The sequence below is a fragment of the Balaenoptera ricei genome, chromosome 2, assembly GCF_028023285.1.
Source record: "Balaenoptera ricei isolate mBalRic1 chromosome 2, mBalRic1.hap2, whole genome shotgun sequence".
Classification (NCBI taxonomy): Eukaryota; Metazoa; Chordata; class Mammalia; order Artiodactyla; family Balaenopteridae; genus Balaenoptera; species Balaenoptera ricei.
In genome coordinates, this window is record NC_082640.1 from 54674484 (window position 1) to 54701101 (window position 26618).

A 26618-nucleotide genomic window follows, 5' to 3' on the forward strand; every position below is an offset into this window, starting at 1 on the left:
GTTTAACATTTTGAGGAACTGCCAAACATTTTTTCCAAAGTGGCTGCAGTATTTTACAGTTACATCAGCAGTATATGAGGGTTCTTTCTAATTATTTCCTTGCCAAACCAATTGTCTGTTCCTTTTATTTTAGCCATCTTGTGGACGTGAAGGTATCTTTGTGATTTTGATTTGCATTTGCTAAATGACTAATGATCATCATTTCATGCCCTGATTGTCCATCTTCAGAGATCTATTTAGATTCTTTGCTGTTTTAAAATTGGGTCATTTTTCTTTTTATTGTTGGCTTTTAAGCGTTTTTATATGTTCTGGATACAAGTCTCTTATCAGATATATGATTTCCAAGTATTTCCCCCCCAAAAGGTTGTTTTTTCACTTTCATGATTGTTTCCTCTGAGGCACACAAGTTATAAATTTTGGTGAAGTCCTGTTTGTTTTTCTTTTGTTGTCGTTGGTGTTATTTATTGTGTTGGCCAAAAAGTTTGTTCAGGTTTTTCCATACATCTTATGGAAAAACCCGAATGAACTTTTTGGCCAACCCAATAAGAAACCATTGTCTGACCAGTCATACAGATTTATACCCGTTTGCTTCTAAGAGTATTGTAGTTTTAGCTCTTACATTTATGTTTGTCATCTGTTTTGAGTTAATTTTTGCATATGGTGTTGTGTAAGGTAGGGGTCCAACTTTATTATTTTTACATATAGATATCCAGCTGTCTCAGAAACATTTGCTGAAAAGACTATTCTTTCCCATTGAATTGTCTTGTTACCCTTGTTGAAAATCAATTGGCCATAAATGTAACAATTTATTTCTGGACTCTCAGTTCTCTTCCATTAATCTGTATGTCTGTTCTTCAGCCACTAACACACATTCTTGGTTACTGTAGATTTGTAGTAAGTTTTGAAATTCGAAAATGTGAATATTCAAACTTGGCTCTTCTTTTTTTGGCTGTCTGGGTTCCTTGAATTTCTGTGTGAATTTTAGGGTTAGCTTGTCAATTTCTGCAAAAAGGGCAGGTGGGATTTTGATAAGGTGTGTGTTGAATCTGTAGGTCTATTTGAGGAGTATTGCTACCTTAGTATTATGTCTTTTGATCCATGAACATGGGATGTCTTTCTGTTTATTTAGGTCTTTAATTTTTTTGTGTGTTTTGTAGTTTTCGTTGTACATGTCTTACACTTCTGTTCAAAAGAAATGTATTTTGTTATATATTCTTAAGATTCATTCTTTTTGATGTTATTGCTTATGGAATTTTTCTTAATTTTATTTTCAGATTATTCATTGCTTGTGCATAGAGTTTTGTCCTGAACTTGTATTCTGTACAACTTGTTTTTTTTCTCTCTTAACTATTTGTTATAGAAATCTTTTCCATGTGAGTGGTTACATGTGCATCTACCTCATTCATTTAGCAGATATTTATTGAGCACCTACTATGTCATAGGCATTTTTCTAGGTGCTAGTGGAGACAGCGGTGTACAAAGTCCACCAAAACTCCTGTTTTCACGGAACTTACACTTAGTAGGGAAAGAGAGATCATAAACATCAAAAACAAGATATGTAGAATATATCATATGTTGCATAGTACTTCTAAGGAGAAAAATAAGGGAAGTGGGATATGAAGTATTTGAGAGTGCAGGGGTTGAGTGCAAATTATAGTGTGGCCAGAGAAAACCTCACTGAGATGATAACTTGAGTAAAGAACTGAAGGAGATGCGAGAGCTAGACATGTGGATGACTGGGGGAAGAGTATTTCAGGCAAAGGGTGTAGTGAATAAGGAAACACTGAAGTGGGAGAGTGCCTGATGTGTTTGAGGAACAGTGAGGTGGCCTGTGGGGCTGTAGAAAAGTAAATGATGGAAATCGAGTCAGAAGGGGAATGTAGGATACAGATCATTTGGTCATAATAAAGAGTTTGACGTTTACCTCTGAGTGAGATGGGAAGCCATTGAAGGTTTTTGAGCAGAGTGGAAAGTTCTGATTTAGGTTTTAGCACGATCACTCTGGCTGCCATGTTGGTCGTAGATTGAAAGAGAAGGGCAGAATCAAGAGACCAGTTGGCAGGCTATTACAATACAGATAGGAGGTGATGATGGTGAGTTGGACAAGGTGAGGCCTATCAGGTTGGTGAGAAGTGGCTGAATTATTGATACGTGTTGAAATTATAGTCTGTAGGATTTGGTAGTAGGTCAGATATAAGTGTGAAATAAAGGGAGAAGTAAAAGATGACACTGAGGTTTTGGCTAGAACAACTGAAAGTATGGAGTTGAACAATACTTTTTAATTACTGCATTAAATCTATGTATGGTATCACATGCCCACATAACTACAGGTAATTTTACCCTATTAGCTTGGTGGAAAGGGGAACAAAAGAAAAAACTCAAGAAAGAAAAGAATGTTTGATGTGGAACATATGTCCTGAAGTAAACTTGATAGAAGACTATCAATCTTATGACTTCTATCAGTCTTTAGAACTGAACTAGGAAACTAACTCAGAGTTCATAATATATTTTGGAACTCTTTATTGTGGAATTTAGGTTGTTTTCAATTTTTGATATTACAAATAATGGTACATGTTATTTCTGTAAGGTAGATTTCTATAAAACGACTGTTAGACCATGAGGCTATGTCAGCTTAAAGATTTGATAGATACTGCCAATTACTCTTTAAAAAAATCTTTTTAAGCAAGTTTCATTCCCAACACATTGTATAGGTCTGCTGGTTTACCTCATTGTTTATTATATAGTATCTAGTCATGAAATTAAAATTTTTTGGTATAGGTAAATCTATCTGTCATTTTTGGCTTCTGAGTTTCACCATGCTTACAAAGATAATACAGAAATCTCATACTTTCTAGCACTTCTATGAGGTTACTTTATAGGTTTAGATTTATAGATTTAGATCTGAGTACATTCAGCATTTTTTTGAATATTGTATGATTTAGGTTTAGATTTGGATTGCATTTGGCATATATTTGGATGTTGTGTGAAAATATCTAACTTTTCTAAGTTCTAATGTTTAAATATCCCCACTTGGGAAGCTAATTCTCTAGACCAGCGGTTCCCAACCTTTTTGGCACCAAGGACCGGTTTTGTGGAAGACAGTTTTTCCACGGACAGGGGGTGGAGGTGGGTCAGATGGTTTAGGCGGTAATGTGAACGATGGGGAGCTGCAGATGAAGCTTCTTTGCTTGCTCGCCTGCCGCTCACCTCCTGTTGTGTGGCCAGTTCCTGACAGGCTGCGGACCAGTACCGGTCCGGGGGTTGGGGACCCCTGCTCTAGACCACCTAAGGGATCCTTTCCCCACTGATTTAAAATGCCATCTTTTTATATATTGTTTTCATAAATTAAGAAAAAAATCGTGTTTATTGAAGTAGTAATTTATATATCCAGTAAAGTGCACCTATCTTTTTTTATTTTTAAAATTTATTTATTCATTTATTTAATTTATTTTTTTGGCTGCGTTGGGTCTTCATTGCTGTGCGCGGGCTTTCTCTAGTTGTGGCGAGTGGGGGCTACTTTTCGTTGTGGTAGCTTCTCGTTACGGGGCACTGGCTCTAGGTGCACGGGCTTCAGTGGTTGTGGCATGCGAGCTCAGTAGTTGTGGCTCACGAGCTCTAGAGCGCAGGCTCCGTAGTTGTGGTGCATGGGCTTATTTGCTCCGCGGCATGTAGGATCTTCCTGGACCAGGGATTGAACCCGTGTCCCCTGCATTGGCAGGTAGATTCTTAATCACTAGGCCACCAGGGAAGTCCCCATGCGGTAGTTTTATGTTTAAATTTATAAGGAACTGATGAACTATTTTCCCAGTGGTTGTACCATTTTGCGTTCTTACCAGCAATGTATGAGAGTTCCATTTCTTCCAAATCCTTGTCAGCATTTGATACTCTCAAATAAATTGCAGATCTTCTCATGGGTGTGTAGTGGTATCCCACTGCAGTTTCTTTTTCTTTAATTGTAGTATAATATGCATAACATAAAATTTACCATCTTAACCATTTTAACTGTACAGTTCAGTGGCATAAAGTACACTCACATTGTGCAGCCATCATTCTTAACCCATTTTTGAAACTTACTCATCATCTCAAACTGAAACTCCATCCCCATTAAACAGTAACCCCTCAATTTCTTCCTCCTCCCTCCAGCCCCTGTTCTACTTTCTGACTCTACGAATTTGACTGTTCTAGGTACTCACGTAAGTGGAATCATATGATGTTTGTCCTTTTGCTTTTGGCTTATTTCACTTAGCATAATGTCCTCAAGGTTCACCCATGTTACATTATATTTCAGAATTTCCTTTTTAAAGCTGAATAATATTCTATTGTGTGTATATACCACATTTTGTTTAATCATTCTTTCATTGATGGAGACTTGAGTTCTGTCCTTCCTTTGGCTATTGTGAATAGTGCTGCTATGAACATGGGTGTTAAAAATAGATCTCTTCAAGTCCCTGCTTTCAGTTCTTTGGGGTATATATCTAGGAATGGAATTGCTGGGTCTTATAGTAATTCTGTGTTTAACTTTTTTGAAAACCAATGTACCATTTTCCATAGCAGCTGTACTGTTTTACCTTCCCACAAGGGTTCCAGTTTCTCCACGTCTTTGCTAATACCTTGCTAATATGTTGTTTTTATTTTTTAAAAATAATTGCCAGATAATGAGTGTGAAGTGTCTTTGTGGTTTTAATTTACATTTGCGTGATGACTAATGATGTTGATGTTTTCATGTGTTAATTGGTCACATGTATGCCTTTTTTTGTGAGTATCCAAATATTTTGCACATTCTTTTTCTTTTCAGGATACAGGTCCTTTTTTAGACAGGCATGTATTCTGTATCATTACTGATTTTTTGGGGGGGGGATACTTTATTAATTAACGAGAGGAGTGTTGAAATCTTCAACTATAATTGTGAACCTGCTATCTTTTCTTTCACTTCTCTTCATTTTTGCTTCCATGTATTTTCTTTATTCTTTTTAGTTTTTGGCTGCGTTGGGTCTTTGTTGCTGCCTGTGGACTTTCTCTAGTCGCAGCGAGCGGGGGCTACCCTTTGTGGCACGCGGGCTTCTCATCGCGGTGGCTTCTCTTGTTGCGGAGCACGGGCTCTAGGCGGGCTTCAGTAGTTGCAGCACACGGGCTCCATAGTTGCGGTATGTGGGCCCCTAGAGCGTGCGGGATGCAGTAGTTGCGGTGTGCGGGCTCTGGGGCGTGCAGGCTTCAGTAGTTGTGGCACGCAGGCTCAGTAGTCATGGCTCGTGGGCTCTAGAGCTCAGGCTCAGTAGTTGTGGCTCATGGGCTTAGTTGCTCCACGGCATGTGGGATCTTCCCGGACCAGGGATCAAACCCATGTCCCCTGCACTGGCAGGCTGATTCTTAACCACTGCGCCACCAGGGAAGTCCCCATGCTTCATGTATTCTCAAGTTCTGTTATTAGATGCATTCACATTTAGGACTGGAAGATCTCCTTGATGAATTGATTCCTTATCATTAAGAAATGTCTCTGTTCTTTGGTAGTGTTTCTTGTCCTAAAGTCTGCTTTGTCTGGTATTAATAGAGCTACTTCTCCTTTCTTATGATTCGTGTTTGCATATTATATCTTTTGTTATCTCTTTACTTTCAACTTATATGCTATTATATTTAATAAGTCTTTTAGATAGTGTATAGTTGCATTTTTTTGATTTTTTACAATCTCTGCTTTTTAATTTGAGTCCACTTATATTTATTGTAATTTTCAATAGTAACACTACCAGGTTACTATTTGTTTTCTAGTTGTACAATCTATACTACTTTTTTTTCTTCCTTTCCTGCTTTGTTTTGGATTGAGCATTTTTTCGGAAGTCTGTTTTATCTCCACTATTAGCTTATACCTACCTCTGTTTTTTTTCCAGTGGTTGCACTAGTATTTACAGTATGCACCTTAGTTTATCTCAGTCTGCCTTCAAAATTAGACCTCTTAGAGTATAATGTAAGAATTCTAATACATTATAAATTCGTTTACCTTTTTGCCATTGTAGTCTTCCATTAATTCCCCAATAGAATTTCTGATTATTTCTTTAAACAGTCAATTGTTTTATAAAGAAATTTAAAAACGAAAGCAGCATTCTTTGATGTTTTGCCCATATTTTCCATTTTCATTTCTTTTCCTTTGTGTAGATTTGTGTAGACTTTTTTCATGGACCTAAGTTTCTATGTGGTGTTGTTTTCCTTCTACTTGAAGAATTAAAAAATTTCTAAAGCACCAAGTCTATTGGCCAAAAAAGCATTTCAGCTTCTATTTATATGAAAATGCCTTTATTTCACTCTTCAACATTTTATTAGGAAAATTTTCAGACTTACATGGATGTGAAATAATTGTAGAATGTAATTCCACAATTAACATTTTACTGTATTTACTGTCTTATATCTATCCATCTATTAATTTGTCTTACTATTTTTGATGTTTTTCAAAGTAAGTTGTAGATGTTAGAATATCTCATCCTTAACTTCATATATAGTCAACTAAAACTTAGAAATTTAGTATTGTTAACTGAATTTAGTATATTGTTCTGGTTATCTATTGCTCCCTAACAGATCACTCCAAACTTAGTGTACCCCAAACATCAGCAGTCATTTATTTTGCTTATGAATCTGTACTTTTGGCAGAGACTGGCAAGGATAGCTTGTCTTGACTTCAAACATGTCAGCTGGAGTTGTTTGATAACTGAGGTAACCTGATAAGTCGAGGCTGTTATCATCTAAAGGCTTGCTCACACATCTGGATATTGATGCTGGCTGTCAGGACTTCAACTGGAGCTCTGGTCTAGAACACTTAGATGTTGCTTTTGTATATGGTTGCTTGACTTCATTGCCAAGTGGCTGGCTTCAATACTGTAGAGTGGCTGCGTTCCAAGAGTGAGTATCTCAAGAGACCAAGGCAGAAGTGCATGGCATTTTTATAACTTAGCATCAAAAGTCTAGCTTATAAAAGAGCACAGACTTCCACCATACTTTATTGATTGAAAGTCACCGAGGCTGCTCAAATTCAAGGAGAAGGCACATAGACCCCCCCACCAGCTGATGGGAGAATGCCAATGTTAACCTTGTAAGAAGAGCATGTGGGATGGATTATATTGTGGGTGGCCATCTTTAGAAAATACAGTCTGTCACATATACCATTCCATGTGTGTTGACAAATGCTTACATCTTTGCAACACAAAGTCCTATCAAGTTATGGAACCTGTACCCCTTCCTAGCCATTTCCTGTCCCCACATTACCCACACCCCCAAGTCAATCATTGTTCTGATCACTTTAACATAGATTAGTTTAGCTTGCTCTAGAATTCCATATAAATATAAATCATGGTACTTATTTGTATAAGGTTTCCCTTAGCATAATGTTTATGAAATTCATCTATGGTACTGCATGTGTCAGTAGTTTGTAACTACATTCTTCTCTTGAGGGACACCTGGGCTATTTTCAGTTTCTAGCTGTTGTGAAAAGCCTTCAGTGAACAGTTGTGTGAAAGACTTTGTGTAGATATATTTGGTTTCTTTGCTCTTGGGTAAATACCTAGGAGTGCAGTTTGGGTTATAAGATAGTTGCCAGATCTTTTCCCCAAATTGGTTGTTTTGTTTTATACTCTTACCAGCAATTATATGAGAGTTTCCAGTTGTTCTGCATTCTTGTCAGCATTCGGGACTGTCAGTCTTTTTGACGTAGCCATTCTGGTAGATGTATAGAGGTTTATCTTCATATTTTGAAGGATATTTATCACTTGATATATAACTCTAGGTTGACATTTTTTTTTCAGCATTTGTTTCTGATGAGAAGTCTGTGGTTATACTTATCTTTCTTCCTCTGTACTTAAAGTCTTTTTATTTACCTCTGGCTTTTCTTTAAGATTTTCTCTTCATTGCTGGTTTTCTTTGTGATTATCCTGCTTAGGATTTATTGAGTTTTTGGTTTTGTTTTTTTGGTCTGTGTTTATGTTTTCATCAAATTCGGAAAAGTGTCAATCATTATTTCTTCACATGTATTTTTTTAAAGTTAGCTCTCTTCCTCTACACTCTTTTTTCCAGGGTTACTCTGGTTACATGTATAATGTTAGACTATTTGATATTATCTTCAGGTCATTAACATTTTTAGTTTTTTTTGGTCTCTCTGTGCTTTAGTTTACTTTGTCTTGTATTTCACTGTCCTTTTTTTTTCCCCTGCAGGGTCAAATACTTTCAGATATTTTATATATTTATATAAATATGTATATATTTATTTACTTTTTGTATTTCTAGACGTTCCATTTGATTTGTTTTCATGTATTCCTTTGAATCCTTGAACGTATTTATAATAGCTATTTAAAAGTTCTTGTCTACTGATTCTATCAATTCTTTCATTTCAGGGTCTATTGATTGGTTTTTCTGTTGGTTATGGGCCGTCTTTTCCTGCTTACATATTTAGTACTTTCCTATTGGATACTGAACATTGTTATAGTCTGTTGTTGAGTGGTTGGATTTTGTTGTCTTTTAGAGTGTTAAACTTTGTTTTGCCAGCAAGCTAAGTAACTCGCTGGTCAGCTTGATCCCTTCAAGGCTTTATTAGGGTGTATCTAGAGAAGACTTTACTTTAAGGCTGGTAGCTACTACAAATGCATGGCCCTTCTTAGTTCTCTACTAAATGTCCCCAGTGTCAGCATATTCTCTTCACTCTGGTTGGGAGGAACTTAGGAATCTCCTAGTCCTGTATGAGCACTGGGGATATTTCAGCTCACAGCTCCTCTTTCCCCAGCTTCATATAGTCTTTCCCTTTATTCATGCAGTTTTGTATACAGTGGCAGACTCAAAAGGACCCCCAAGTGACAGATTTCTGGAGACTTTCCTCTGCATAGCTCCCCTCTGTGGCAGTCTGTCTTATTAAAAATTCCACCCACTTCAGCCTCAACTCTGACCTCTTGCTTCTTACCTCAGTGAGACTGCTGTCCTCTGACTGTGTTTCCTCTCCATTGACTCAGGTTGGAAAGCTGCCTCCATGAAGAAATTCAGGCATTGGAAGGGTTCACCTCATTTCTGTTCGTTCTCATGGATCAGTCTCACACTGCCTGTTATCCAGGGTCTGAAAACAGCTGTTTCATATGTTGTCCAGTTTTCTTGTTTATGACTAGAAGCAACTGTTATATACTTCTGGATCTTTCTCTGGACTTAACTTTCTGTTCCACTTAAACATTTAGTTAATGCTCATACCATACTGTGCTTTTTAAAATAAACTTTTGATTGAAGTATAATACACATACAGAAGTGTGTAAGTGTGCACGTAGCTTGTTTAACTTTCACACACTGAGCACACACGTTTAGCCAGCATTCAGATCAAGAAACAAGATCAGCTCTTCTGAAGCCCCTTGTGCTCTCTTTGTCACTACCTCTCTTTCCCCAAGAGTAACCACTATCCTGACTTCTACTAGCATAAATTAGATTTTTCTGTTTTTATATTTTATGTAATTAGAAACAGTCACATTTAGTTGTGTCTGGCTTCTCTCACATAACATATTTGTGAGATTCATCCACATTGTTGGTTGTAGTCGGTTGCTTAATAATTTCTGTATAGTACACTTGACCCTTGAACTAGGTAGGGGGCTGGGGTACCCATCCCCTGCATAGTCGAAAATCTGCATATATAACTTTACAGTAGGCCTTGAGAACTTTACAGTTCTGTATCTGTGAATTCAACCAATTGCAGATAGTGTGGTACTGTATTAATGTATTTACTGAAAAAAATAAAATCCACGTATAAGTGGACCTGCATGGTTCAAACCTGGGTTGTTTAAGGGCCAACTATATTTTGTTTATCATTTTGCTGTTGATGGACATTTTAGTCATTTTTGGTTTGGGGCTACTAAGAATATTGTTACTCTCAATATTCCACTGAACGTCTTCTAGTGAACATATGTACTCATTTCTATTGGATATGTACTTAGTGGAATTTTTAAGTCATAGGGTAAATGACTAAACTAAATGATTTACATTTAATTTTAGTAGATACTGTCAAAGTTTTTTGAAGGGGTTGTATTGATTTTAATTATACTATTTAATATTTTATGCTTTAGTCCCTGGTAGAACAAGTTCTTGGGAGAGAGGCATTATTCTTTGAGAAAAATGAAAGTTTCGTGGTTATTCTTACATGTTTGAGCTTCAAAATAAACTTTTGTTAGATTGGCATTGGGTTAAATTTGTGTTAATTTGGAATTAAAGGATACCCTTGTTTGTTCATCCATGAATTGCATTTGGAGCTAGTTTAGAATCCTTTGTCAGGCCATGATCCTTATTCCTTTTTTTTTTTTTTTTTTTCCCTTGTAGAGGGAGGTGTGGTGTCAAGAAAACAGTCCCATTACTATGAAAATAAACATATGGATGAGATGAGCCCTACCCTCCACCAGCTTACAGCTAGAGACACTGAGAAACGTATTCAGATAGCTATAATGTATAAAATAATAAATTTAGGGTGGAAATTAAGAAATTATTTTATAGTATTAGGAACATATAGTTCCCAGACAAGACAGTGGTTATTTACAGAAGAGCTTAGAGAACTCTGTGAGATACAGCCTTTAAAATGAATAGAGTTTTTTTAAACAGGGCATAATAGGTGGGTGGGGGATGGAGGTTAGCAAAGGAGAGAGAAGTATTTCTGAGTGAAGTGTCGTGAGAAACAAAAGCATTGAAATCAGAAATACAGATGGCCAGTATGTGATAGCCAGTAATCCAATGATGGGACTAGATCAAGTACTTGGTAATGATTTCCTAGAGTGGCCAGTAAGGCTTGTATGAATGGGTGGAAGCCGGTGGCAGGGACTTCATATGATAGTTTGAAATTTATCCTGTGGGCATTGGGAAAGTATAGATTTTGAGTGTGGGAGTGATATGCCCAAATTTGGGTTTTTAGGAAGATAATTCTAGTGGCAGAGTCAAGGGTAGAGGAAAAAGTAAAACTAGATGAAGTAATGAGCATCTGTAACATGACTATGCATGGAGAAAAAAGGATGCAAGTGATATTTCAAAGAAAAAATTTACAGGATTTGGGTATAAATTAGAAGTGTACAAGGGAAGGAGCATGGCCTTTACAATCAGACAACTTGTTTTTAATCTTGTATTCACTAGTTAAATGACCTCTAAAGCAAGTCACGTAGAAGAAAACTTTCCTGTTCATAAGATGTTTATCCTGTGAAGTATATTTTGTGAACATTTTCAAGCACTGGAAGTATAAAAATGAATGATATATATGTTCTCTAAAAGTGTGGTCTAGTCTGAGAGAAGAGGCTGGACTGGCAGGTTTTGGCCAAATTATGTATAGTTTCATCAGAAACGTTACTCTGGAACAAAACCAACAAAGGAATAATTGGGGGCAGTGTTGGAGTGTGGGGGAATTTCTGAGGTAGAATTGATAGCACTGGGTGAACGGTTTGTTGTACTGGAAAGAGAGGGGCCTTCTCTTTAGAATATGACTCAGAATTTTCTAATGGGTGACTGGACTGGTAGTGGTACCATTACCTTCCACGGTTTTTCTTAATATATCTGGGATAAACCTTGCTCATGCCTCAAAGCTCAGTTTATATGTTACTTCATGAAGAACGTCTTTCCTTTTTCCCCAGACTAAGTCAGAATACTGTATATGTACACTTACCATATCCTGGTTTCTTCTTCACAACACTTAACTATGCATTGCAGTTACCTAGTTTATTGTGGTTTTTATTGTGCGCATTTCCCCCATTACATGAGGATACAAGATTGTCTAGTTTCTTTACCACTATGTCTTCATCCACTTAGTAAACACTCAAACATATTTTTAAACTGAGTTATAATTGATATATAACATTGTATTAGTTTTAGCTAGTAGACATTCTTTGAATGACCTTTAGTATCAAACCATACATTGGTTAGGCTAATTAAAAATGAGGGGGAGTGGGGCTTCCCTGGTGGTGCAGTGGTTGAGAATTTGCCTGCCAATGCAGGGGACACGGGTTTGAGCCCTGGTCTGGGAAGATCCCACATGCCGCGGAGCAACAGAGCCCGTGAGCCACAACTACTGAGCCTGCGCGTCTGGAGCCTGTGCTCCGCAACAAGAGAGGCCGCGATAGTGAGAGGCCCGCGCACCGCGATGAAGAGTGGCCCCCGCTTGCCGCAACTAGAGAAAGCCCTCGCACAGAAACGAAGACCCAACACAGCAAAAAATAAATAAATAAATAAATAAATAAATAAATAAAAAAGAGTAGCGATTAAAATACAGATTTTCCATCAAAATTTAGAACACTCCTACCTTTTAAGAAAAAAAAAAATGAGGGGGAGAAAATAAAGAATGGCACCAATTTTTTTCTTTCTGTAACTAGTAGGACAACAAGATTAGGCACATTCAGGGTGAAGTAAGTTTTTTTGGGAATAATTGAGCTTGATTTTAGATGCTAATGAAACATCCAAGTGCATGTGTACTATTGGTAATTGAGAGTAGCAGGCTTATGACTCAAGACATGAAGTCTTAAAGATGTAGAGTTAGGGATTGTAAGTATAGAGAGGTGCTATAGGAATGAATGATGACATTGCACAGAAAATTAATTCTTAATCTATGAAAAGGGGCTACTGATAGAAACTTGGACAGTGGCTGTGATTGAGAGGTAGGAAGATGAACTAGCAGAAGACTTAGTTCCTGTCAGAGGTAGAAGAATACAGGCAAGTACAGCATTATGGAAGTCCAGGAGGGGTGAGAAATGGTTAGCAGTGTGAAATGCAGCAGAGAAAAAGTAGGATTAAGAGGCAATAGGATTTAGGACATACAAGAATGATGATGACTTATATAAGAAAACTTTCAGTATTTGGAAGGTTTTGTATATTAGCATCTGAGCTAATGGTTTTCAGGCCTTTCTGGCAGTTAAAGGAAGGAGAGTAAGGAAATGGTACTGTAAAGAGTTAATGGAGTTGAGGGAATTATGTTGAAAGTACTATATGAAAGCAGTGTTTTAAAATTTTAGTCTAACTGCAGAATGGACTAGAATGAGGAGAGCCTAAAGACAGGAAAATTTACACCAGAAAGTTATTGGAACAGCCTTTTGTTGTGAAATTTACAAATGTACAAAACTTAATGACTTTCAACAAGTAGCTTTCCCATAAATTTAAGACACCATAAACATGGCATAAAGGAGAACAAGATTGCTGAGTGGACACAATAAAAAAGTGATAGAAAAGGTAGTCTGAAATTAAGTTTGACCTAGGGTTATAAGGAGGTGAAGGAAATAGGCTGTTGGAGAGGAGATAAAGGACATGACAGATGTAATAGTAATATATATGCACCTGTGTAGAGAGGGAGAGAGAAAGAGTGAGAGCAGGCAGATGGACTATTTTAAGGATAAGTGAAAATGTTACAGGGACAGGTGGATGTAGATTGGTACAGGCATTTCTTATTATTTGATTCATTTCTTATTCTTAGATTATTAGACTGAGCCCTCTGTTGGAGAGGAATGCGGATATAAATAAAATAAAGGCACTAGGTCTGGTGTAAGAGTGCTAATGGTTAAATTTGCAAAGAGTGCAGCTAACATTTCTGGTGCTTACAGTTTCTGTTACTTATCCTATATCTTCGTAGATTTGGTACATTCTATAATTATGTGTTCCTAATCTTCTAAGGCAAAGTTTCTCAAATTGGGGTATGCATATCACCTGAAATGTATGTTAAAAATACAGATTCACACAACCCCATTTTATGTACTGAGTCACAGTCTCTGGAGGTTGAGATAAAGTAAGTATCTGCATTTTTTACAGGTTCCTTAGGTGATTGTATTATAGAACAGAGTTTGAGACTCAGGCCTCTTAACACTTGGTTAATTTTAAAAAAATATTTGTATGCAGTATAGTATATTCATTTTCTGCCATCAACCTGTAGGATGCTGGGTGGGTTTCCTGATTTGGTGGGGGACTTGGTTTCTTCATATGCAATAAAAGGAAATGTATTAAGAGACTTTAGTTCCTGTTCAGCTGAGAAATGATCTGATTATATACAGATGAGTTAAGAATTTACAGTGATTATTTGGATGCATGATTTAAGCTTCAGAATTTGGTTTTTAATAAGAGTTAAGTTTTGATAGATGTATTAAATGTTTGATTTAAGAAATAGTATTTGCTACCATACACTGAGGCCCTATTATGCTCCAGGCAGCATTGTCCTACATACTTTAAAAATATTTTCTCTATTACAACAACCTGACACCGAAGACTTACAGGTCAAGGGACCTGCCAAAGGCTGCTACTCCAGGAGGTAGTTGGGCAGATGCCCATATATGTACCTAATATAGCAGGTCCTCAGCATATGGAATTTAATTAAAAGCTTAATTGCTGTAGGTATCTGAAGGAATTAGAGGCATGTAGTTAAACAGTTTTCATATATTTTCAGGCCTTTTGGAGAGAGGGAAGAGTAAAGAAACAGCAAGCAGTAAGTTCTGTGGATGAAAATGGGTATCATGGTTCTGCCAGCTGAAAGCACTCAGACCACAGGGCCTGTCTAACCACCTTTCCATGCATCCTGGCAACAGCATTAGGGGCATTTGTCTCTTAATATGTTTCTGGATATTCATAAGTATTACAAATGAATTTGCTTTTATAATAAATTTCAGAAAAAATTTTTTCTGTGAAAGTTGTCCATCCAGTTGTCTGTGTAAAAAGAATTGAGTGAGGTGTTTTATATTTTAGGTTAAAAATCTGTAAGAGCCTGATTTTAGAATTCACCAGCTCCTCAGAAGTTTGGCGAAATATGGTATGTTTCTGTTTTATTTTTTGGAATTCAAAATTGCATGTATATCTTAATGTCATGGTTAGGATAATGACAAATGTATTCAGCAAATTTGGGTGTCTGCCATTTTTAAAGCATGTGCTAGGTGCTAAATCACTGTGCTACCAGGTAGACTGTATGAGGAATCCAAGTGGGATTCTGAAGAAGTTTAGAAGAGGTTAGTATGCTATGAGAAGTAAAATAATTGCATAAGAAGGTTGAGAGGGTGAGTTTGGCTGTTAGGCTATGAGTTAATAATAGCTTCCATTTGTTGGGCTCTTACTATGTGCCAGACACTGTTGTGAACAATATATATGTTTGTTCATCCTCATGACAGCCCTCTGAAATAGATACTACTGTTATCTTAGTTCTGCATATCAGGATACTTAGGCTTGGAGAGGTTAAGTAACTTGCCCAAGATTTTCCATCTAGTAAGTGACCAAACAGGGACTTGAATCCAGACTGACTCTGGAACCTGTTTGCTCTGTGGATCGCTGGACCTCATGAAAACGGAGGTCTAGAAGAGAGGACTTGCCTCAGTAATTTTCACAATACACGTAGCTCTTTAATGAATTAATTCATCTCAATTAATTAATCAGTTAAAAGGTATTTTGACTTTCTCATTTTTATGTTTACAGGTTGGAAAGTTAGACTTGCATCTTTTAAATCCACATACACTATTAGTCTTTTGAGGAACCCACAGGAAACACTGTTCATTTCAGGGGCGCCTTACCTCTTTCCCATATGACCTCAGGAATATTCTAGGTTTTTATTAGAAAACATGCAACTATGATAGGAAAATCTGGAAAATTTGAATTATATCTTCCAGGGATTAAAAATCTCACTTATAGGCATACCTCAGAGGTATTTCAGGTTTAGTTCTAGACCACTGCAATAAGGCAAATAAAGCTAATCATATGAATTTTTTGGCTTTCCAGTGCATATAAAAGTTACGTCTACGCTATACTACAGTCTATTAAGTGTGCCATAGCATTATGTCTAAAAAAGTAATGTACATACCTTAATTACAAAATATTGCTGAAATATGCTAACCATCATCTGAGCCTTCAACGAGTTGTTGTAGTAACATCAAAAGTTACTGATCACAGATCACCATAACAAATAAAATAATGATGAAAAAGTTTGAAATATTGTAGGAATTACCAAAATGTGACACAGACATGAAGAGAGCAAATGCAGCTGGAAAGATGGCACCAATAGACATGCTTGATGCAGGGCTGCCACAAACCTTCAGTTTGTAAAAAAACACAATATCTGTGAAGCACAATAAAATGAAGTATGCCTGTATTGGAGTCCCCTAAAGTTAATGTATTCTTAGGCCAACTCTCACCCTTATCTGAATTTGAAGCCCAAGTTCATAGGCTGCAGAGGTATGGGCTTAAGCATTGATGTTTCATCCCTTCTCTTGGGGTTCTCAGATAACTTGCTGTTTTATATAGGGCTCTGGATCCATGCTGTAAACCACCTTCTGTGGTTGTCTGTTGTCACTTGGAAGGTGTTAACTATCAAGGATCTTTTTTTTTCTCTCCTAATTTTCTCATCTTTCCTTAGTTCACTTTTCAGATTTGGCCTGGATATATAGTTTGGTAGGGAAATCATCAGGGGAAAAACTAGTTGCAGGACATGAGCTCTTGATTCTGGGATATTTCAGATGTGTATCTTTGCCTGAAACTACAGTGTGATTAGGATGCCTGATAAATTTGAACCATGATAATCAGGAATCAGGAACGTTCAGCTAAGGCCAAGTAAGAGGATCAGAAGATACTAGGTTGAGGGAGGAGGAAATGTTTTCATATTTTGCCATTCTCTCTCATGAAATTGAATATTAGTGGATTTATGGCTGATGTGGAGAACATGTTTTCATGAAATACCCAAGGAGTTTTGGCTAATGTTAGATTATCCTATTTAAATATGGAATAAGTAGGAATAGACTGGGGGGTGGTGGTGTGTGTGTGTATCTGTGTGGGTGTGGGTGTATAACTATTCCATTAAGCATTTGACTACCTGGAAAACTCTACTACTGTTAGTCCCATTTAAATTATTGTAATTGTGGGGTGTCAATCCATATTTTAAATCTTTGTTCATATTTTTAAATCATGAGACTCTATAGCAAAACTAAATGAAATTACAAAATACTAACTCTGGATAGGCAGTCAGTATATCTGGGTTTTTAATCCTAGTCCTGGCTTCAACACTAATACTAAAATCTTGGGCAAGTCAATTAATCACTCTAAGGCTGCTTGGTTTTTTCTTTTTCTTTTTCTTTTTTTAAATTCTTTCTATAGTATCTGCTCTGAATAGGTAGAGCCCAAATTGTCTTTAGACTTAAGATGTCGTTGACCAAAGTGCTTTGTAAACTGTAACAGTTCATAAAAGTACAGGAGATTATTATATTTTCTCAAGTGAAGAAATCATTTAAGGAAAAAAAAATGCTGGAAAATAGTCCTTAAAAACATTTCTATAATTACTCTTCTGATGAATGTTGCATTGGCACCTAATTTGAACCTTTGAAGATTATTTTTGAACAATGAATTGGGTTTATATGTTAAAGTGTTCTAACTAAAGATTTGTTTAATTTATTAGAGTTATTAAACCTACGCTCAGATCAAGTTAGCAGCTAGACTGGTGTGACAACCTGTTTTTAATCAGTGACTCAAAGCTGTGATCACCCTGATGTCACCGAATGGCCACAGCTTGTAAAAGGTAATTTTGAATGTTATTTTACAGCCTTTAAAAGGCTGTCGTTGTAAAATACATGCTGTAAAAAAATGAAGAAAATATATAGTTGGCAGGAATACTGACTGCTAAGAATAGTGGACCTAAGAGTTGACCTGTTTCTCCATTTAATCTCCTTCCTAAAATACTTTGTGCCTTTTCCCCAGACCTATCTGTATGAATAAACAGGAAAGTATTTCTAAAAAATTTCAAGCTTTTAAATAAACATTTTATTATGAACATTAAAAAAACTATGAAAAAAGTCTTAATATGCATTTTAAAGTGTGCTTATGTGGTGAGAGTTTTAATAAATATAGTATACTTGTCTCTCCTAGAGAGTTACAGTGGAAGGGCTTGCAGGCTAGAGAAGCTGCACCTCATAGAAATCTCTTTTCTGATTTGTTATTCTGACGAACTTTAGGTTAACCTAAGTCAATACTTTTTGGGTTTTTTTCTCCTTTGATTATATGTCCTCAATTTGGTAAAATTACAATGTGTACCAGATCCTTACTTCCAAGAACTTGAGAGTAAAGAATAAAGAGACTCTTCAGGGGCTAAATTAAAGCTTGGAAACTATTGTTAGATCTTAGGTATTTTATAATTTTGAGAGTTTGGATCCTAATTTTAGGATATTCTTTAGTAAATTATTTAGAAAATCAGTAAAATATTTAGAATAAATAATATTCTAATTATTTAGAATATTTAGAATAAAACAGACAGAATACAATAAGCAGAATGACTAGAAATTTATTCAGGCAGGTACTATTACTTATTGCTCACTGTAAGGTAAAAGGTGCTTCTATTTGTTCAGTGTATATTCACCTTTCTCTGATTAAAAAACGATTTTTGTTTTGAGTAAAAAACAATTATGCTAACTCTGTTTAAGAGACCTAGGATAGATTGTTTTAAGGTAATAATCTTCAATCCTTATTCTTTTGTTCTTCTTGTTGACTGAATTGGTTTAAATTACTTGGTTTGACTTAAAAGTGGTTTTTGGTAGCTCACGTTAATATATGTTAATGTTATATGATCTAGTTTATTTACAGTAATTTGATGACATTTTGGTGCTAATGTTTACATATCCTCTTGTTTAGAGAATAGACTTTGGAAAATAGAATGTAGTTACCATTTGATGTATTTAACCTCTATCCCATTTCAGAATCTCAAAACTTTGCAGCAGTTACAAATTGTGCTTCTGAGACTTGGATTTGTTTTTCCTCTTGCTTGCATCTTACCTTTTTGCAGTAGCAGTTTAATTTCCCTGTCATTGTGTCCTCATTTTTTCCCCTCTCTCTCTTTCCCTGTTAATTTTAAAAGTTTTGCCGCCTACATGTATGAAAGCTTCTAATCTGCCTCTCTTCCCTTAGTGCCAGCAGGTTTATTTTTTGTTTTGCAAGCCTGCTCTGCCTCCTTACAGTATGACATCTGATGCTGGAGGGTCGCACTTTCAAAAATGAGTCAGCTGGTACATGGGGTTATCATCACTTTTTAGCTCTTCTGTCTGAGAGATACAAGTTTGGAAGCAATCTTGGGGTACTTACCCACAAGGCTGGTGGAGACCAGGTGTGTCACAAAGGTGATTTGCTTGCTCCCTGGGGGAGAGGGTGGAGTGAAATTTTTGCATTTGTGTCACTGCCAAGTCACTGCCACCTCCAGCATGCCCCAGTTTTTAGTTCTAATATCATTTTGTGCAAAATTGAAAATGTAAATATACTGCAAAGAAGATCTAAGATAAATATTTGAGCTGCTGGATTTTTTTTTTTATTTTTATTTTTTGCATTCTTGTCCTTGGACCCCTCAGTGAGGGGTAATTTTGAAAGTCTGATAAAGAAGTGAGTTTTTTAAAATCTAAGAAATATGGAAAACAGATTCTTTTCTATTCTGGTGGCTCTGATTTTAAGATTCTCTTGTTAAAAGTTGTTTAGAATTAGAAGTCTCAAGTCAGTGATAAATTTACAAATCAAGTCCTTGTAATGTCAGTTTGAAAATTTAGCTTTTGACCTCTAAAAAATATTTTACCTGTTTTGTGAATTGAAAGTGTCAGAAATCAGTATTACGTTGATTCACCTTAATACAATATATATTGACTGATGCTGGTTGTAAAAGTGAATAGAGTAACAGGAATTTATTTTTAACAGCATGGTGGGGTTGGCAAAATTGGTTCATGCCCCAAAATGAAAATAAAAGGCTTCTTAGTGTCTTAGAATTTTCAGTATTTCCACTTAAAATAGCAGCAGTATATTAAAAAAAAAAATAGAAAATAACTGGGAACTATTTATAACTGAAGTCAATTCACAGTTATCCACAGCAAAATTTTAATACCCTAGGATGGTACAATTTTGACAGGTAGTACATCCTGTCAGTGTATTTTCAGGGAAAGCTACTTTGATTGTTGAAATAAGGTAATCATGGTCAGAATGGTAAAACAGACTTAAATGTCTCAAAATTCATAAGGGTATTAGATTGAAATTTGAATTATCTACAGCAGAGGTTGGCAAACTTTTTCTTAAAGGGCTAGGTAATAAATATTTTAGGCTTTGTGTGCCACACGTCTCAGACAGAGTTTCTCAGCTCTGCTTTTGTAATGTAAAAGCGGCCGTAAATACGTGAGCGTGATTCTGTGCCAGTACAACTTTACAAAAATAGGCGGCCAACCCAGGCCTTAGTTTGTCATCCCAGGCAGTAGTTTGCTGATCCCTCATCTAAAGCTTGGGACTGTTAATACCAGTGAATACTTTTGATATTGTGTGGATAACCAATACTTGGCTGTAGAAGGTTTCATAGTTGTGGGTTTTTATTATAAATATTTGACTTTGTGAATAATTATGATTTATTACACTGGTTTGTATGTTGGTATCTAAATATAGTGTTTACAGTTTCCTTTCCTTAAAAAAAAAAAAATTGAGTTTTTATTAGTCTAGCCCTTACAATAAATGTGTTGTATGGCAATCTGATTTGATCACTTTTTTCTCATGTTGAACTTTTAAAACTGTTAACCATTAAATCTTGTTTTCAAATTTGTCTTCCAAAATAAAATGTTTGCCCCTTTTTGAAATATGGAATATTTTGCTTAACTTTCCTGAATTGCATTTTACAGATCATCAGGAGAACCTCAGTCTGACGACATTGAAGCTAGCCGAATGTAAGTATAACTTGGTTGAGGCTGTGGTGTCTTTTAAGTTGCCCTAGATTGCTTTAAATGGTATCACATAATTTGAAAATAATTTCCAGTTAAAGAGAGCATAATGCTTTAAAAAGTAAATTGGAAGATAGGAATACGCATGTCTAATATTTTCCCTACCAAATAAATACCTCTAAATCTTGGTAACATGCTACTAGATTACTGCTTCTGGATAGATAATTGCATGCCCCTGGATTCTTACATATTTTTGCTCACCTAGCAGTTTTGGGGAAAGAGTTCAGCTTAACAATCATTTATTAAGTGCCTGCTGTGTATAAGATATTGGGTGCTGTGTTGTGGATACAGAGATGCATAAGATTAGTTCCTAACCTACAGAAATTTAGTCTACTCAGTGTGAAAGACCCAGAAGCAAATCATTTCAATCATTGTGGTAGAAGGATACCCAGGATGGAACATGAACATAAAGAAGTACCAGGGTACTCAAGTACCCTGATGCAATAGGGACCTAATCCAGATGGCAGGGAAATAGGGGTGATCAGGGAAGGCTAAGTTAAGTCTTGAAGTGTGACTGGGAGTTAGGTAGCACATTCTAGGCAGAAGCAGGAGCAGAGTTATAGAGCAGCATAGTGAATGTAGGGAACAGTAGGCAGTTGAGGATTCTTAGATCATAGACTGACTGAAAGGTAGGAAATTGAAGGAGATGAGACTTGAAAGAAAGGACTAGGTGCTTGCATGCTATGTAAAGGACCTTGGCCTGTCTCTCACAGGTATTTGGGAGTCAGTAAAGAATTTGCTAAGTAGGGGTAGTAACCTTGTTAGGTGTATATTTTTAATAACTTTGCCAACAGGGAAGCAGGATTGAGGAGAAATCATGTGGTGGTACGTTGACCAGGGCTTCAGTCAATGAGGGCCTAAATAAGGGCAGTGGTATATTAGGAATTCAAGATAAAGTTTTCTGGATGAAAGAAAAATGGAAGGTGAAGTAGGTAAGACTTCAGTGATTAGTTGTGAGAATATAAGAAGTTCAAGATAATATGAGAAGTGGTAATTGTTGAAGCAAGGTTTTTAAGATAGTAAAGGTTGGAATGAAGAATATAGGTGTAGGGATTTCTCTTGAATAAGAGCAAAGACCCTCATCTTACGAAACTAGAAGAAGGAAGTAAAAATGCATATGTGATGTTAAATGTGTTGGTAGGTAAGAATGGGGAAGTCAAAGTCATTTGTGTCTGAACTGTCAATTTTCTTAGTAAATTAGGTCAGCTACACCACTGTGTGCTTCTTGAAAAAGTGGTTGTGGATTAAACTTGGGGCATGCAGACTTAAACAGCAGATTTCTTTACCGAAAATAGTGGAAATCCTTTAAAATGCTGATGTACATTGTGCATCTCCAGGAAGGGGCTATAAAATGTATTTCTCAAATTTATGTGTCCATGTAACCTTTAAAAAAATTTTTTTTTGTGGTAAAATACACATAACAAAATTTACCATCTTTACTGTTTTTTTTTTTTTTTTTAAAGATTGATTGATTGATTGATTGATTGCTATGTTGGGTCTTCGTTTCTGTGCTAGGGCTTTCTCTAGTTGCAGCAAGCCGGGGCCACTCTTCATCGCGGTGCGCGGGCCCCTCACTATCGTGGCCTCTCTTGTTGCGGAGCACAGGCTCCAGACGCGCAGGCTCAGTAGCTGTGGCTCACGGGCCCAGTTGCTCCGTGGCATGTGGGATCTTCCCAGACCAGGGCGCGAACCCGTGTCCCCTGCATTAGCAGGCAGATACTCAACCACTGCGCCACCAGGGAAGCCCTTTACTGTTTTTAAGTATACAATTTAGTGGTATTAAGTACATCCATATTGTTGTGCAGTCATTGCCACCATCATCTCCATAACTCTTTTCATCTTGCAAAACTGAAACTGTACCTGTTAAACAATCACTCCCCATTCACCCTTCTCCCTAGCCCCTGGCAACCACCATTCTACTTTCTGCCTTTTGATTTTAACGACTCTACCTCATATACTCTGAGCGCCCACAATATTTGTCTTTTTGTGATTGGCTTATTTTACTTACGTAGCATGATGTCAAGGTTCATCCCTGTTGTAGCATGTCAGAATTTTCTTCCTTTTTAAGGCTGAATAATCTGTTGTATGTATGTAACATATTTTGTTTATCCATTCATCTGTTGATGGACACAGGTTGCTTATGTTTTAGCTATTGTGAATAATGCTGCAATGTACAAATACCTCTTTGAGACCCTACTTTTATTTCTTTGGGTATATACCCAGAAGTGGGATTGCTGGATCATATGGTAGTCCTATTTTTAATTTTCTGAGGAACCTCTGTACTGTTTTCTACAGTGACTGCACCAAATTAGCATTCTGACCTAATAATGCACAAAGGTTATAATTTCTCCACATTCTCATCAACATTTGTAATTATCTGTTTTTTTCATAGTAGCCATCCTAATGGGAGTACGGTGATATTTCTTGGTAGTTTTGTGACCCTGTAACTTTTTTTTTGTAATAAATTTATCAGTCTATCTATTTATCTATTTATGGCTGTGTTGGGTCTTCGTTGCTGCGTGCGGGCTTTCTCTAGTTGCGGCGAGCAGGGGCTACTCTTCATTGCTGTGCGCGGGCTTTGCATTGCGGTGGCTTCTCTTGTTGCAGAGCACGGGCTCTAGGCACGTGGGCTTCAGTAGTTGTGGCATGCGGGCTCAGTAGTTGTGGCTTATGGACTCTAGAGGGCAGGCTCAGTAGTTGTGACACATGGGCTTAGTTGTTCCACAGCATGTGGGATCTTCCTGGACCAGGGGTTGAACCCATGTCCCCTGCATTGGCAGGAGGATTCTTAACCACTGAGCAACCAGGGAAGTCCTGACTATGTAACTTTTTAAGAAACATTTTCAAGTAGTTCTTGTGGAACATGGAGTTTGGTTAGGGGATTTGAGAAGACTGAAAACTTGGAAAGTTATTGGGGGAAATGGGTGAAGAAGTGGACCAAATATTATTGAGAGTCTCATGCTACTGAGTGGCCAGCTAAGGTTAGCTTACTGCATACTTGCAGTTTAAAGACTTTTCTTTAATAGCTAGAAGAAGATGCATGCTATTTCAGGGTTGGCTATTAGAGCATATGGGAAGTGGCATGTGTGTAGAGTGTTAACATTGGAGTAGTTGAACTTATATGTCATTGGCGATGGCCACTGTTGGAAAGGTTGTGATGCCAGGTGAAGATGTTGGGTTGGTTACAAAAAGCCTGATGGGTCAAAGAGATTGTTCAGTATAAGTGAAACTCTTACAAGGATAGATGATAATGATCAGAGCCTAAGGTAGTGATTGGCTGAAATTGAGAGGAGGTGAGGGACCCTCAAGTCAAGAAAGTCAAATATTTTGGGGGCTAGAGTGTTGGGATAGATCATGTACACAGACATGGAAGTCACAATGCCAGCAATATAACTCGGGAAAAGTAGAGCCTTTAGTATATGGGTATAATTTACCAGACCAGAGAGGGAAGGAAGAAGGATTTCAGGTAGATAACGTGAGTTTCAAAGAATAAGTTGTGTTTGTGCTGTGCTTTGTTTTGTTTGGGGGGATGGGCATTATTTTTAATATAAGCAATTAGAATAATAATGGTGCACTTAGGGGTTTGAGTTGTCTATGGAACTCTCACCTAAAAAGGTTGCAACATAAGAAAAGCCTTTGGGGGTAAATCAGGTTTTAGTGAAAGCTAAGAGATTGAGGAACCATTATATAAAGCAGTTGAAGATAGGTGACAGCCTATATCATAAATGTATTTCTAGAAATCTTGGTGGAGGAGGTTAGATGGATAAATCAAGAGTAAAGAATGGAAAAGGAAAGATGGAGGCTTGCATTTTGTAGTAAAAACTAAGGATGGCAAGAATGTGAGGTTGATACAGTTTCTCAAATTCCTGTACCTGTAGAAATTGTAACCAGGCAGTAATTTAGTAATATTTGTTCTACCTTAATCTTGTGGGTATTGATTTACAAAATAGGTGATGAAGGAGTCTTGTTTTTACCTAAGAATTAGCTAGTGTGTTTTATTAATGGCAACATCTTAAATTTATTAAAGCATGATTTTTTTTTAGCACTTTGAGATGCATTTGCATTTGACATCCTTTAACTAGGGAACACCTTGAGTACATTTAAAATAGTAATTTATATAAAATTAAAGAATATGCCTGTTTGCTTTTAGGAATTCCTAGTGTCACCCATTTCCTAGAGTGCAGAAAAACATAGTAAAAGTTTTTAAGAGCTGCATGCTAATTTATAGTTTAGCCTAGAAATAGAACTAACACAATAACCCAGATCTTTTTATTCAATTATATGTATTATGTACTTGGATTTGGTTTAAATTTATATATACCATGTAGTAGTCTTTTTGCACATATTAATTTAGACTCTTTAATTTTCTTAATGTTTTCAAAGCAGTTTCTAGTAACTTCAGATTTCTTTTCTTTGGTAGTTACTCCCCAACCCTATCTCTAACACTTAGGCTATGTTTTCAGGTATATAACTAATACAGTAAATGGAACCAAGGGTAAATGTATCAAGTGATTTATGGTTCAGTGTTTGGAAAGCCTATTTTTTCTAAATGTTGGAATGACCAAGGACCTAGTTCTCAGGCCATCATTATCTATTCTCTCTAGGTAAGAACTTTACCATATATACTGTGACAACTTGCATATTTTCATCTCCAACTCTGACTTACCTTCTGAATTGTAGACATATATATACAATAATTGGATGTCTGATTCTCACACTTAAGTCCAAAATAAAATAGAGCTCTTGATTTTCATCCTCTCAAATCTGCTTCTCTTGTAATCTTTTTGCCATTTTAATCAGTGGCAACTCTTCTTTTCTTCCATTTCATCCAAAGTTTTGTTTTGGAAGCATCCTTGTTTTCTCTTTGTCTCACTCAGCTCATCAGCAAATCCTATTGACTCCACCTTTAAAATAAATTGATACTTCAACGACTTTTATTTTTAAACACCATTTCCACCTCAACCACTCTGATTAAAGTCATCAATTGCCAAAAGAATGAAGTTGTTTCCCAGTAGCCTTGCTGCTTCTGTACTTACCCCTTACCAAGGTATTTTCTATGTAGCAGCCAGAGTGATCTTTTTTAAGATCGAAGTTAAACCGTGTTACTTATGCTCAAGACCTTTCAAAGGCTTCCCGTCTCTCTCAGAGTAAAATCAAAGGATCTACAAGGCCCTGTATGAACTTCCTTTCACTTCTGTGACCTTTCCATTTTCTCTTGACCATTTTTGTCTACACTGGCTTTATGCTCTTGCCCTTAATGTTTTGGTGTTCTTAAGACTTGTGCCTGTTTTCTCTGACCCTTCTCTGTGATATCCGCATGGCCTCCTTTCTTACTTGCTTTAGAGCTCTTAAATGATGCCTTATCAGAGAGGCCTTCCTTGACCAACTTTCTTCAAAGAATGGTCATGCTCTGTCTTCCCTATGCCCCTTCCTGTGCTGTATTTATCTTCATGGGATTTAATGTCATCTGACTGGTTTCATATTGATTTCTTTGTTGTCTGGCTCATTTAATACTATCAATAGCATGGCAGCCTAATGAGAGTGCCGGGCATACAAGCAGTAGTCAGTAAATATTTATTATGTAAAAGAGTGAAATGACTACAATTATGTAAAATGTTTATTTCTACCTTTTCAATTCCCTTGTAGAAATGTAGGAAGAATTTTCTGGGGTCAGCTAAATATAAATAAACTGATATATATGTACACAGCCTACAGAACTTGGGTAATAACATCTTCTTGAGTACTTACCATATGACAAGCCATTGTGCTCAGTACTGTACATGCATTATATCATAGGAGAAGTAAGCCTTTTATCAGAATAGACTATGGTGATATAACTTGTGTCCTCTGAAAGAGATTTTAGAGAATTGGTATAGTTTCTTCCTTAAATTTTTGTTAAACCCTTCTGCTGGTGGTGCT

The 26618-nt window shown here is 36.7% G+C and overlaps 1 protein-coding gene across 9 annotated transcripts in view; it reads left to right on the plus strand.

Moving 5' to 3' along the window:
* Positions 1-26618, plus strand: part of UBE3A (ubiquitin protein ligase E3A) — a 91602-nt gene that overhangs the window by 12858 nt on the left and 52126 nt on the right. For 2 of the 9 annotated variants that reach the window (XM_059912630.1, XM_059912632.1), the window contains 4 exons: positions 4144-4193; positions 14689-14752; positions 17372-17491; positions 20601-20645. In XM_059912630.1, coding sequence (XP_059768613.1) covers positions 17472-17491; positions 20601-20645 — 65 coding nt within the window. In that variant the 5' untranslated portion in view covers positions 4144-4193; positions 14689-14752; positions 17372-17471. Of the gene's footprint in view, positions 1-4143; positions 4194-14688; positions 14753-17371; positions 17492-18995; positions 19080-20600; positions 20646-26618 lie in introns of all 9 variants that reach the window. The other 7 variants (XM_059912634.1, XM_059912637.1, XM_059912633.1 and 4 more) reach the window with 4 other exon arrangements.